Source organism: Rhynchophorus ferrugineus, unplaced genomic scaffold, assembly GCF_030347505.1.
Source record: "Rhynchophorus ferrugineus isolate W39M unplaced genomic scaffold, kcgeb_rfMv2 rfM3, whole genome shotgun sequence".
NCBI lineage: Eukaryota > Metazoa > Arthropoda > Insecta > Coleoptera > Curculionidae > Rhynchophorus > Rhynchophorus ferrugineus.
The window spans coordinates 1044869-1060740 of NW_027472582.1; the positions used below are offsets into that span (position 1 = coordinate 1044869).

The window sequence follows — 15872 nt, forward strand, 5'->3', positions numbered from 1 at the left end:
TAGCTACCGGGGTTTGTGGATGGGTAGGGATTTTATCAAGGTGTTGTCGGGTTCTAAGGCACCTACGGAGAACTTTACACTAAGCATGTTTGTGAAAGTCTTCACAAACGGGCGCCTGATTCGATGTAAGTATTCACGTTCTTCATAAACAATGGGGCAATGAGTAAGGCGCGGACTTTTTAGGATTGGAACACTAGCAGTAGTTAAAGTTGTCTCTCAGAGACGTACCCGTACCACACCTGTACTCCGGAGAGGCAAACTCAACGACTGGATTAGCATCTTATATGCTATTGTCATTGTTTTCTCGTTATCTTTTAACATATATTTTTTTTACACATTTACCTGACTCTAAAAAAACAAAAATCGCTTAATAGACATCGTTTAAAACGTTTTTATTTAATATTTTAATTGAAACGTTCACAATTATCCAGCAACGTGTGTATTTAAGGGACCAATCGTGTTATTTCTCACCGTTTAACGTCTCATTTTATAACTTATAATTCAATTAGGTTCCGGAATCGATTGGAGGCTATATTTAAAATAAAATCGTAATATTCCGGGCAAATTGAATTGTCCCCAAAAGAGATATTGGATATCGAATTTCGTTTACTTTAATGGTCCTGTGTCTAAAGTAGGAATATTATTCAGACTTTTTTTTGTCTACAGCGCCACTATATAATTCGAAAGCTTAATGTTCTTCGGTTTATTACTTAATAAAATCGTCGAGGCAATTGAGTAGCTGATAATTTTACATTACGAAATTACCGAAGGTTGTTGAACCTCATTATTATTTAATATATGTGGCTGGTAGGTCATAAACACAGGTTAGGTGAAGGAATTGGTCTCCAGATGATATTAGCGAAGTACATGTTCCAATATTTCTTCTATAATATATATTTCTGGTAATTTTAAAATAAAACTGTTTGTTCCTTACTAAACATCGCCCTTCCTATATACATTTATGCCAACATTTTTTCAAGAAATCCTAATGAACAGTAGTTGCTATCCCAATAGTAATTTAATCATATTCTGATATATAAACGATATGTTTTAAAGCTTCTTGACATTGATGTCTTGTTAGAATAAAATTAGACTCCTTAACACCAGTAAAGCGACTGGTTGTTTGTGTAAAAAATTGTAACAAATGCCAACGGTTTTAGTGGTGATTATCCTCTTATAAAAATGCAGAACCTAACCTTTTTTGCTAAAAAATCACTCTCTTCTTTTTTTTGTCTTTTTTTTTCTTATAGGCTGTAGTAAACAATCACTGGATAAAAACACAACAATAAAAATGGGGTTTATTTTATTTTATTTTCGCAATATTAGGAAAGGTAGTATAGGATTCGATATTATAAAACAAATTTATTAAACATATTTACTAAGAATACTGCAAATGAAATTCATATTCATATTCTCAAAATTAAAGAAAACTAATTAAACTCACTTGAAATTCTCTTACCGGTAATAGATAAATTGATATTGATTTATTTTCATCTATCAAACATCTTGTTAATTGAAATAAACATTTTCAAGTATCTAGTTGAAGCAATTTTCTCGATTTTATCGAACGTTTGGTCATTAAATGGTAGATATTTTAATGTTGATATTGATGAAAACCGCTTGAAATTCTTCGAGAACTTTTTAAAATCCATTCGATGGAGTCGTAAAATGTCGAACAATCTTGTGTAAACTTCGAGAAGTGTCTTCGATGTGAGATTGAACAGATATTATGTACTATAATGTGATTGAAGTTTATAAATAATGATAGTGGACTTTTTTAGTGAAATATTTATTCTATATTGATTCTATTACTGATTTGTTCGATTAAGATTTGGTCAGTTAAGAGAGAAAGAAAATGGCACTTCGCGATTTAATAGAGCGAAATTATATAAATATATTCATTGAATAATATTTTGGAAAAGTCAGTAGTATACCACAATTGTTTAAGAAAAAGCTCAAAGTATCAACTATTCTATTCAATATAGTATTTCACATTATTAAGATATAATTATAACATGACTTTCTTACTAACAGAGCAAATATTTTAAAACCATACATATTTCGGGTTAAAGTATTAACACATCACGCAATAAGTACTGGGACTATCTAATAACTGTTGGATACAATTCAACGTTATACAACTCTCATTTAACACTGATAAATTCATTGCAGTGTTCATGTGTTCTTTTATACTTGTTTTCGTAAAATAATTTGTTTTTGATTTCAAAATCAACTTCAACTTCAACAGCTTCAAACATATATGCTAAAAGATTCATCTGCACCTCATAAAGAACTACTAGTCTGAACCAAACAAACTAGTCAAGAACCACTGAGGGCCAGACCTGAACTATATGGTGGGTGGCAAAGCAATATGAAATAAAATTCGTTCAGATTCATCGTTATTAACAAACATTTATTAGCAAATATTTCACAGCACTTTTTTTTTCTTCACTCGATGTAAAAACCTCATATAAGACTTATTAACTGATGTGTTATTTAATAAATATATACATGACATCTTTCATGTATTCAATATATCGAAAACTTCTACTAATTTCACCTTGACTCTATGCAGAAATAAATCTTCTGCCACAACGAACTCTACAGTGACTTGAACAAACCAAAAAGAACTAGTACATTTTCGATGGGTTAGACATCTACCGGTCTAATCCGTTTAACATTATAGTTCCTGAATACCTACCGAGTTCCTATTAACAAGCAAACCAAATAAAAAAGAAGATATTTTAATACCTCTTACCATTAAGCATCAAGCAGATTAAAATATTTTACTAAGAAATAGTGTAAAAAGTAACCAGAAGCGATTCTCGTATAGAAAAACCGAGAATAATCACCCAGTCATCTTGCGCAAACTTGTAGAAATTGATGTTTAGATATTGTTTTCGAGTTTAAACGTCTTCAGAGGCGAAAGATGGGGAGATATATCGTTTAGATACGGTATAGTGTCGAGTATTGATGTTTAAACAACTTTTTGCTTCGAAAATGACGGCCATCCGACCGATACCGGAAGCTGCCATGGATAGTTCGGATTCGAGCGATTCCTGCGGCACAGTGGCGAATACTGAGACCGGTCTGAGCCTGTACAAGCCTGCGCTTAAGTACAACGAGATCATGAATAAATTGGACAGCTACAATAACAATCAACTGCTGCTGCCCACGCAGTTCTACAAGACATTACTTGCGAAAGCTGTGATGGCCAGCAGTAATGCTGACGATAAAAACAACGTTTATAAAAATATGTTCTTCGGAAAGGATAGGGATTTCGACCAGGTAAGTAATATTTTCAGGAAACACAAAAAACACAAAAACTAAGCTTTGATTATTATATACGAGATTTATTAATATCAAAACAATCGACAATAATTTTGCTAGCAAAAGAAATTAGATAATCTTAATTAAAAAATACTATATGTTTTGTTTATCAATTTATTTCTGGAAATCTTTAACACAAAATTAGTTTTTTCTTATTTAACATAATTCCCTTCCAGGGTGATACACTGATTATAGCGACCCTCCAACTTTTCGATACCATTTTTGTAGTACGATTTGTCCTTTGCTTCAAAATAGGCCTCAGTTTCGGCGATCACCTCTTGCACTTGCCTGGTGAAGCAGCACTTTCTTTTTCTTCAAATGCGGCCGTTTTCCGGCGATTTCGTCCTTCAAACGGTCCAATAACGCTATCTAATAGTCGCTATTAATGCTCCTTCGTTTTTCAAGGTAGTCAATGAATATTATTCCATGCGCATCCCAAAATACAGACAACCTTGCCAGCGGACTGTTGCGTTATCCCACGCTTTGGAGCGGGTTCATCGTGGGCAATCCATTCGGATGACTGTCAATTGGATTTCGGAGTGAAATGATGGAGCCATGCTTCATACATTGTCACGTATCGATGCAAAAACTAAGGTTTTTATGCTTGATCATCTTCAAACATTGCTCCGAATCATCAACTCGTGGTTTTTTTTAGTCAAAATTGAGCTCGCGCGGCACCCACTTTGCGGATTGCTTGCTTGCTTGATTGGATTGCTTTGTGGATTTTTTAAATGTTTTCGCCGGTAACAACCTCTTTTAGGTGTCCACTGCATTCACCGTTTTCGGTGCTTATTTCACCACGTCTAAACTTAGCATACCTATCCTTGATGGTTGACTTTCCTCGGGCAGTGTCCAGAAACTCGGCATCAAGCCAAATGTTCGCTTCAACTGTATTTTTTCCCTTCAAAAAGCAATATTTTATCAACACGCAAAATTCATTTTATTCCATTTTTTTCACAATAACAAAAGTTGCTTCACGCAAAATGTTATAATATCCAACAGCTGTCAAATTTATACACGCATCTTTTAAGGGTTAGGGCTAACTAAAAAACATATGTATTTAATTCTAGTAGCGCCACCTATGTGTCAGGCCGGGACTTTTCAATTGACCTGTTATCTGGCAAGGTGGTAATTTCTCTAAATGCTAAAATGTCATTTTGATTTATATGTAAAACCTTCATTCTTTGTCGACATTATATATAAATAGGCATTGCATAAGTAATTAATATGTGTTCTACATTAGTTTAATTATTTAGTATTAGATGATTTTTAATTTTGATTATTTGGATGCGAAATCCTATAAAATATATTTTCAATATTAATAAATTGGACCGTTATTTGTATAGATTTAATGGTCGGTATTGCTTATTATCACAATATTTTAACAAACAAAATGAGATAATTTCGCAAAAATTTGATATATCAGTGGCCGTATGAAGCGCGATTAATTTTATTTAATAAAATCGCATTATCCAATCAGCCTGATTGTACATTGTTCAAATGAAATGCCAACAAATCACCTGTTTTTGTTTCATTTTCCACAAATACTCACATTATGTTATATCTGATGACAATCATAACTGACGTTATTTTTATTTTCAGAAAGCTTTTGGCTGGGATACGTCGCAAACTGGTGGTAGTCCATCCGGTCCCCAAGGAGGCAGTATGGGTGGACAAGGCGCCCAAGGTTTGGTTCACTGGATGAGTGTGATGGCCGAGCATATGGATCCGGCCGTCTCACACTACATGAGTTGGAACCAAGAGGTAAGTTATTCTCTTCCATGTTGCTTTTAGTATAGTTGTAGTAGTTTATGCAAAAATTCATATTTTAAAAATATACAATGCAAGCGATTCTTATTCTTAAGTATATTCATATAAATTTCAACTAGTAATCTATAAGCTTGGCGCAGTGATCATGATTGTGAACAGGACAGTCTTCCTACTGTCTCGAAAGTCGCGGTTCCGAATCAGATAGGATTCTTTATAATCATTATTGTTCATAAGGCTAAAACGCAAAAGCATGCGCCATCAACCAGGTTGGTTAGGACTGGATGTCTTCTGGAATTGTCTCTAAGTTGATAATTTGCTATTTTGAGTTAATTCGAGTTCTAGTTCGAGGTTACGTGATTCGAAGCCCACGTTAAACAGTAGGTCCAGTCCAGATAAACTGGTAAAAAAAGAAAAAGTAAGTTGCTAAAAAAGGAAACTCCAATAGAGACTAATAGACTATATGTGCTGTTTTCTTATATAACGTGTTGCAACTTTTTAACCTGCGCAATAAAGGAGGAGGTTCTATGTTCCCTGATTATGGACTGATTTTCGAAATTATTTTCTTATTCGAAAGAGTGCACTCCCGAGATGCTATTGAACCGAGATCCTATTGGAACCAAGTTAGGATCTGATGGGGGAAATAGGGAAAGTCGCGGGAAAACCTGAAATTTCAAAGGCACGTACAATGTTATTACATATTTTTTTATCTAAAATAATCAGATATTGGTCTATAATGTTATTGCTGAACTGATGGTTCCAAGAAATAGGAAGTAGTTCAGTGTAAAAGTCAGTCAGTTTGCTTTTTAAGCACTATAAGACGTCGTAGAAACGTTGTGGCCAAGTATTTCTATGGTGTAATGGTAGAATGATGAGCTCACACGCGAAGGATTCAATTCCCAATAGAGCAGCAATCTTCTTTGTTCCAATTTGATTGGAACACGTTTTGTTTGTTTGATTGAACATTAAAAATTTTTTGCTTATTTTTATTTATTTATTATAACGATTATTATGCACATATTTTATTTTTAAATATTTTTTTGTGTGTTAACAATCTATGTTTGATTATTTTTTACTTTTTAGTGAGTTCCATATATTTGATTATATTAACTAATTAATTATTTATAGTTCCGTCACTTTTGAATTTGTGAGTCTTTAGACCAAGTGATTTTTACAAGGCTACTTAGTTGGAGAGTGTCGGTTTGTTTCCGTTTTTCAGAATAACTTGAATATAGGCTTATTTCTATATCTATGGAAATTGTTTTAAGTTAAAAACAGGATTTGTGTTGGTTTAGATTGGATGGCTCAGATTATGTTATCATTACTAGATTTTTAGTGATTTGAATCATTTAAAAATCATTATAGATAATCGATATTCTCGAAATTAGAGTTAAATTTGATTTCTTTATAAAATGCATTTGGTCATTTTATAATAGAGTGTGCTTTAAATTTAAGATGAAACGATACTACGTTAGAATAGATGTTGTCAACAAAGTTGTAATTAATAAATATGTATGCGAATCTCCCAACTTCCTATCTTACAAGAACTTTATATGTCAAATCAGGAAACTAAAGGCCACTGTTTAGGACTACGCGATTCAAAATTAGAGGCACTGATATTTTAAACGAAAAGGAAAACAAGATGTAGTATACTTAAATTAAACGAGTAACGAGTAACATTTCAATTTAGTTTGGTAATGTATAAACATTTTGTCGATTCTTATATTTCGTTAAGTATATTTAGCGAATATTTCATTATTATTTAAGAAGATTTTATTTGTAATGCAATTCATCTATGGCTCTAAATGTAAACTAAAATACATGATCTATAAAGGTACCTTGCATATCTGGAGTGTTCTCTAATAACTTTATATTTTTCATCCAGTAGCATCTATGGGCTTTGCGTACTTAAAATATAGTTTGCAACAGTGTCAGTACCCTACATTACACAATACAGCCAAAATAGTTTAAAGGCGAGGATTTGAAGGCATTACTCGATGATGATCCGCGTTAAACGCAAAAAGATTATACAGAGTTGTTAGAAGTAACGCAGGTATCCCTTTCCTCGAAATCAATAACCGTATCGGCCCAAACGTTGATCCTTGTGACAGTTTCCTCATTGATTATCCCGTCTACGTCCCTTAGCTGGTAGTTCCCGTCGGCTGTCCGATGCCAGTTTCGGGCATCTACCCTTTTTCCAATTTCGCATGTCTCCAATATATGCGTAGTGTCTTCTGGCCCTATGCGAGACTCGCAGAGTCCATCGGTCTCCTTCAGTTTAATTCTGTGCAGGTAAGCTTGCATATTTCCGTGGCCTGTCATCAGTTACTCAGCCTTCCTGCTCAGTCCTATGTTTCCTGTCCCTACTTGTTGGAAGTATTTGTTAGGGTTCTTCCTTTAATGGATTGCTCCCAATATATTTGCCACCTTCTTTTACCTCTCCTTCTTTGACCCTATTGGTGGTTCTGGTGCTGATCCATCCGTGGTTTTCCAGCCCTATTTCTTCCTTTCCGGTGGCTTCTCTCGCGAGTCTGTCCGCGGTTACCATTTCCTTCGTTGCATTTCTCCGGCACCATATTAACGATATTTCACTGCCGCTTTTCGGTAAATCTAGCAAGGTAGTTTTGATTTGCATTATGTCCTTATTTCGTGTGTTTGCGTACTCGGCCCACCATATGGACATCCTACTGTCCGTTCGAATGGTTATTGGTCTATGACTTTCTGTACCACCACGAATTCTGCCGCACTGGAGCTCGATTCGTCTTTTATTCTAAGACTTATCTCTTCCTGGGCGTCTGTTCTTGTCCGTATCACTATTCCTATGCCTGCTTTTCCTTCTTTGGCACTAGCGTCTGTCCATATCTTGGTGTTTTCGACACTGTTTGTCCGATTTTCCCACGGTTCCTCCCATGGCCATGGCATTTTCTTCGGTTCTAATCCTTTTGGCGCATTAGGGTATCCGAATTTTTCTGCAGTCCACCGATGGATCTCCACCACAGCGCGAAAACGGCTGGAATGCTATTTGTTATATGAGCAGCACTTTACTTATGAATATACCAAAAAATGGGCCAACTCATGGATAGTTCTTTCAAGATGGAATCAGTAAATTTCTCGAAATATGGCAAACAGCAGGAGCCATCGGTCGAAGATACTTTGAATAGAATATCTTTTAAAATTAAATACAATACATAATATACCGACGAAATTTAGTAAACGATAGATTCAGACACAAATATAATCAACCCCAATAATAAATTTGACTTTATCATTTTATTTCGAATAAATATTCGAGATTCCTTTGTGATCGTTCAACTCCTCTCGAAAAGGGCCCTCCCCGCGAACTTGATAAATCTCAAGTTTTTCACAGTTGACCGGACTCTACCGGCTTCATCCGATGCCGAAATTTATGTTTTGTTATTACCTTTTAACAGTCGTAAAACAAACCGCTCATAGAACGTAACCCCATCGCTTCCTAAACCATCGGTTCCGGCTCCCATATACTATTCGCTGTCCCCCTTTTGTGTGCGGCCCAATCAAAAAAACATTTCACGTCGCCGAATGTGCCCGCTCCTCTTTTGTTCGTAGATTTATCGGACCAAAATTGCCTTCTGCTACCAAAAACGTATTGACGTTTTAATTTATTCCGTCGGTCCGTCTCCCGAATGCGTCATAAATCATTCGAAAACTCAATGAATTTGTCTCCAGTTTTTAAATGGCCGTTTTCTGACTACGTTTTGTTTCTCGACTGGCGTTAGATGAAAGAGAGGACGACGTCGTCGTCGGGAAACGACCGAGTCACGGCCTACCTGACGGAACGAATCCGCCGGCACAGGGAGCTGCCTTCGACTGTTCTCTCTTCTAATACATCTTGTTTTTTTTCCTCTGTCGTTGTGTTGGTTGTTTAGGCGGGAGATTTTTTTGTTGTTAATTTTACGGTTAGCGTAAACAACTACGTGCTCTATGGATATCGGATTTTTTAAATGGCGTTTGATAAATAACTTTATCTGGGCGCTTTTGTCCGAGACTGAGAAAGGCTACCGCCATCACGGTGACTAATGAAAATCGAATTCGGCTTTTTATGAATCGATTGCTTTATGTGATATTACGTCGATCAAAAGATGTGGTAGATAATTTCACATATTAACTTTAATTTAATTTGTGGAAGTTTAATTTTGAAGAAACCAAAAAAAAATTGATATGGTGTAATGTTACTTATCAACCAATGTCGCAAGACAGAACGACTTCTACAGTTCTAGTATTACTCCCAATTTTGTGTTGTGAACATTTTGGTTTTTAATAGTAATTGAGAAAATTATAGGATTATAAATAAGTTGTAAAAGATGTTTTTAACTTGAAATTTTATTAAAAAAACTATTAAGAAACCACAATTGAATTTATTTAAAACATTGCCCGTCGGCAATAGTTGCTTTTTCCCATCTCCCGCTATCCACATCTTGAGGCCATCCACGAATCCACTCGTTTTTTGGTATTTTTATAAGAAGATTATTTGGTATTTATATATATAATTGCTCAGACAAGTCACGGTGACTGTAGTAATCAGTAGGAGTAAGAGCTGGAGAATATAGCGAGTGGGGTAGCACCTCTATTATTCATTTTGATGTTTCCATGTATATTTTAGAAGAATATTAATTGAAGTATCACGTTGTTGTGTCTTGTCTCGTCGTTTTCCACACAGTGCTCGGTTCAGGAGCATCAATTTTAAATGCCAGCGATCATTATTGATCGTTTAATTAGATTTTAACAGCTCATAGTATACTGTACCAAGCTGATCTCATCAAGTACAGAGCATTAGCTTGAAGCCATGGATATTCCGCTTTGCCGCTGATGTTGATGAATGACCAAGTGGTCCCAATGATTATTTTCCCTTTGGATTGTCGTAATGGATGAACAACTTATCACTAGTAACAATAATATGCAAAAAACTTCTCCGATTTTGCTGTTTAAGCAGCATTTCACTCATGACCAAACGTCTTTCAGTGCCTCATAGCTTCAGTTCATGTTGTACCAAATAATAAGCTTTCGGATCATATCCTTCAAGTTTTGCTGTATAAGACAATACTTAGGACTATTTGCACCTATGGTATTAAACTGTGTGGTACTACTAGCAAATCTAACATAGATGTCCTCCAAAGGTTCCAGAATAAAGTATTGTGTGTTATTCGAAGTGCTAGTAGGAAGTACTCTGAAAAACATCGCAATGCACTCGCCAAACAGTTAAATGTGTGCGATGATAGTGAAGTTCGTAGGCTCAAACGCAAACTACCATATTAACTGATTAATAGATACATGGAGTGTGATTTAATTTCTACATGGTTATATTATAACGGAAATCATATAATTATACTTATTGTCCACTGGCAGATTGTTGACGTTTTAAGAGATTAATAAAAAATGTCCTTCGAGCGATTGAGAATGATTTGTTGTGTTAGTCCCAACAAGTCATCATCAAATCCTCGCCCTCAAATTTGTTTGGCTTCAGAGAAATTACAAACTCACCAAATAGAAATTACATTACTTTTAATACTCATTAAAAATAAAAACCCTAATAGATATACGAATTAAATTGCAATCAGGATTTCGTCATTACTGTCCATAGCTTTTTGATTTTTCGATTTCATCATTATACTTAAGAAACTTTATAGAGCGCCAGACATTTAGTACTGTGACAGATTTTTGAGTATTTGTATTATTCATATATCAATAAGAAGCACCTTTCCATTTTTTATCAAGATCTTTAAACTTTAAAAAACATTCTTATTTCTAGCTCTATTTCTATATTTTGGCTAACGTGAAGTACATTCTTGCAGGAGTATCGATGCAAAATATTACCCAGCCATTATTTTGTTATAGTTCTTATTGATACTGTAAAGACGTCCGTTTACGGTATCAATAAGATGCAAATTTTTATCACAACTTTTTACCCAAAATTTCAAGAATGAAGTCATAGGTCAAGATATTTTAAATAAAGTTCGCTGTCACTGTTAGTTTAATATTACAGTCATTGACTATTTATCAACTATGAGATCTATAAAAATTAACAGTGCTTTATCTAAAAAAAGACATAGAACTATAGTAACTGAAAATTTAGTGCATTAACATTTAACACCATGTTAAATATCTCAATAAAAAACCAAAAAGTCGAATTATCTTCATAACTGCGGAAGTAACCAAATCACTAACCAAAGGAACATTGGACTGAATACCGAACATTTATATACACGGGGTCTTACTAGTATGGCCAAGCGTTGTCTTGTTAAAAATAATTCATCGGGCATCTACATAGGTAACAATAATTTTTCTTCAGCTACGATGGTATTATATTACCTGCTTACTATGCTAAGAGTGCGTGTAATGCTATCTCCTGAAAAACAACGATATCATTTTAAATTAATTTATTTTTCAAGCTACAAGACCAATTAATTTCTGATTAACACGTACCGAACGGCAACCCTAATTTTCCTAAACCAAAACTATATGACGCGGCGCATTCTACTACCCTTCTTCAGTTAGTCACACAAATACCTCACCCCTTTCACCGATTCCTAAATGGACCGGTTGGTTATACGAGTAACAGCAGCGAGCAAAAAAAATGTTCGTTAGTTCACATTTTTTTTATGAACCTCGAAAAAAAATCGCCCGTCCCCTTTTCTGGTATGCTCTTTTCATATTTCGTTTTTTTTTTTCGTACGTCTACAAAAAAAACACGTCCCTGTATATCCAGTGATTTGCATACGGCGTGAAGGAATGAGATTAGGGTTATCATTGTTTTTTTTTCTTTTGATGGAGGTAGGTTTTAATTTCATTCCGGCGTATCGAATGGTTTGTGATTTAGAAACGAATATTTCGATTATTTCTCACTGCAATGAATTTATAAATTATAGGGTTAGTTTTTTATATCGCATACGACGCATGTTATGGTGAGTTCAAACAAGGGCAATAGAGCTTTTCAAACTTTTTAAAGAACATATTTTGAAATTCGCAATTAAATTTCTGTGGGCGCTCAAATACAATATACCAAAGTTAAAGATTATAATCGAATATATAGAAAGAAGTAAAACTCTACTCGCGAATATCTACCAGGTCGCAAAGTTTTGATTTTAAACTTGAAATTCTAGAAATAATATTTGAATTAAATACACAGTATAGAGTCTGATGAAGACTTTTCGTTTGAGGAATATTAATATTCAAGAAATGATTTTTTAAGGTGTAAGAAGAGCTAAATCCGGTAATTTGATAAGTCAGTGATATTTTTAAATGAAACATATTTTTTCGCCAAGTATAACCTCGTCTTAACTCAATACTTTAAGTGTACGCTAGACTTTTTAAATTTTTTATTTCCATCCAATGTACTGCCCTCAAAATAGGTCTTTGCCTCCGTGATGACCTTTTCATTTAACCCAAATCTCTTACCTCCCATCTACTTATTCAGGTTTCTATATAAGAAATAGTCACAGGGTACTAAATCTGGCCATTATTCGACTGAATTCATAATTCAATTTTTGGATTTTGCGCACGTGTATACCTCACGTACTTTTATTCTCCGATCGTCCAATATCATTCCATAGGTTTCTTCGACAACTTCTGACGTAACGGCCTCTTTTGGGTGACCTGAACGTTCAGCGTCACTTGTGCTAGTATCACCCCAACGGAACTCAGCAAGCCACTTCTTAACCATTGAAATTGATGGTACTAGAGAGAGTCCCTTTAGTATTTACTTAAAACATGATGCTTAATCAACACACGGAAAGGTTTTTCAATTTTTACTAAAATTCTTTTGGTTTGGATTCTGTGGAGCTTGTTTGCTATTAATGACAAACAAAAACTATAGTTTACTAATGAACTACCGTTGAGGGCAGTGCGAAGATATTTAAAGTTTTTCCTTGATGGATCTTTAAATTCTTGATTCTTTGTAAAATTCTTTAGTGTTCTTCAAGCTTTTTAAGATTTGATAGAAAACCAAAGAGCAAAGTAGTGATTTTTATTTTAGCAGAGTAAAGTGTAGTTCTCAACAATAATTAATTTTTTAATTATTTATTTATTACATTGTTCCCGACTAACTCACAATTTCTCTTTACAATAAATTATATCTAGGAGGACTCATCGGTTTTATCTCTGGTGTAATAATGTTTATGTATTAACACTGATGTTTTTCTATTAAATTCACCTCACTACAGTATACTACACTCTTTTGAGTCCTGTCCTAGAGTTATCCAGGAGTTGTAATACTTCGAAGTGGACATGAGAATGTAGTTTATCCGTTGTATGCTTGCGATTCTTTTGATTTCCTGAATGACAGTCGGTATAAATAATCAGTTCTGTATTATCTAATTGCACCTATAATATTTCTTAAGATTTTGTTCTGGAATAATAATTGGAATAATGTTCTAATAAGAATAATTTTGATATTCGAACTAGTTAATAATTCCCGAAATATTTCATTTAGATTAGGATAATAAAAAAATCAAATAGTTATTTAGAGAAAAAAAATATCAATTTAAGTAGAAAATATACAAATTTTGGAGAAGCATTGGCTGAATATACTTACAATGATTAAAAAAATTAATATCTTACTACTATATCTCAGATTTTCAGTTATATCCAACAATTAATATTCAGATAGGACTTCCTCTCACATCTGAACCCTTTCCGTTGTCTTAGAGGATCGGGTCATAGACCCTTCGCAGCGGGAAGTATCCCTTTATGAGGATTATAGTTTCCGAAGCCACTTTAAGACCAGGAATTTCTGTTTGAAATGCTTAAAAACTATTGTCAATGAACGTTTCACATCTCGTCCATTTGGTATGCATCGTAGCTTCGTCTGTTGTTTATGTTTGGTGAGATTTGTTAGATATGGATCGGAATATTGAGTTGCAAGAGTAACGGGTGTGTTTCTAATAGGTGGTCTAAACCGAATAGTTTTGATGTAAAACACGTGAAAATTACGAAACTTGACAAAATTGTTTCTGATTTAAAGATATAATCTAGTATAGTTAATATACTGTTACTTTTTTTAAATAATATTATGCTTGAGTTACAATAATAACAAAGCAAATGATTTACGATATTTTTTTCTATTGAGTTTTTTTATTTTTTAGGTTATTTTAATTTCAACCAATTAATATATTTTAATTCATATTCATTATTCTTGGTCAATATTACGTTAATTATGTGTTATACAGTAATTACTAATTATTGACATTAATTTTTTTAATTAATTATGGTGTACAACGAGTATTAAACACATTTATGAACAGAAAAGTCCACCATTGCACTCCAGCCCGTTGGAACTTGATACCATCTCATTGAGTGTATAGAAAAGCAAGTCTCCAGTAGCATAGTCTGACTCATCTCACTGGCAGCATCAACTTTTGGCTAACTTTTGTCCATCATGTGATGCCAGTATATATCCTTTTTAACCAACTGCAGCAATGAATCGAACCTACTGGAATTAGAGACGCTATCGACAATTTTAATAACATCATTAGTGAAGTATCAGATATAATGAGCCAGGAGCCACCAGAAAATAAACGCAACTGTCCAGACAACAGTAAATTTGATCATCTAATGTCTACTTTAGAAGTGTATGATAATAAATTATGCAAAAGATCGACTTGTAGTCGCATCACTTTTCTTTTCGGAATACTTTGCAGAGTATTGCGATAAATTTCCTACAAATAAACTTTTATCCCACACTTGAAAAAGAACGACTACGAACTAAACTGTCAGTTATTTATTTAAGAATTGATTACAGAACATGAAATTGTACACTACTTGTTATATAATGCTTAATAGCAAACAATCTAGGAGATACGTTAAAGGAGACTAGACAATTATTGGAAATTGTAGTAACAACTCCCATGACAACATAGAGGCCGAAAGGTGTTTCTCAACACTAAAAATCGTTTGACACTCTAAAGATATCAACTGAACGTGTACATAATATCATTCACGAAAATTTGGGTATGAGAAAACTCTGTGCGAGCTGACTTTTGACCAAAAACAACGACGAGTTGATGATTCGGAGCGGTGTTTAAAGAAGATCAAGCATAATAAACCCGAGTTTTTGCATCGATATGTGACCATGGACGAAATATGGCTCCATCATTTTACTCCGAAGTCCAATCGACAGTCATTCGAGTGGACTGCACACAATGAACCCGCTCCAAAGCATGGGAAAACGCAACAGTTGGCTGGCAAGGTTATGGCGACTGCATTTTGGGATGCGCATGGAATTTTTTTTAATTGACTACCTTGGAAAAGGAAGAACCATCAAAAGCGACTATTACATAGCATTATCGGATCGTTTGAAGAACAAAATCGCCGAAAAACGGCCGTATTTTAAGAGAAAGAAATTGCTGCTTCACCAAGACAATGCACCGTGTCACAGGTCAGTGAAAACGATGGCAAAAGTCCATGAATTGGGCTTCGAAATGCTTCCTCATCCACTGTATTCTCCAGATCTGGCCCCCAGTGACTATTTTCTGTTCTCAGATCTCAAAAAAATGCCCGCTGGGAAGAAATTTTCGTCGAATGAAGACGTGATCGCCGAAAGTGAGGCCTATTTTGAAGCAAAGGACAAATCGTACTACAAAAATGATATCGAAAAGTTGGAGCGTCGCTATAATCAGTGTATCACCCTTGAAGAGAATTATGTTGAATAAAAAAAAATAATTTTGCCAAAAAATGTGTTTTACTATGGTAGGCCGGAGACTTTTCAATTGATCTCTTACGCGAAAAAAAAACAAACGAGGAGT

General features: G+C 34.5%; 1 protein-coding gene across 2 annotated transcripts in view; it reads left to right on the forward strand.

Annotated features, from left to right (window-relative positions):
• LOC143192675 (zinc finger protein rotund) overlaps positions 1 to 15872 on the forward strand; it is a 450170-nt gene that overhangs the window by 167725 nt on the left and 266573 nt on the right. For both annotated transcript variants that reach the window (XM_076398153.1, XM_076398154.1), the window contains exon 3: positions 4933 to 5094. In XM_076398153.1, the coding sequence (XP_076254268.1) occupies positions 4933 to 5094 (162 nt within the window). The remainder of the gene's footprint in view (positions 1 to 4932; positions 5095 to 15872) is intronic.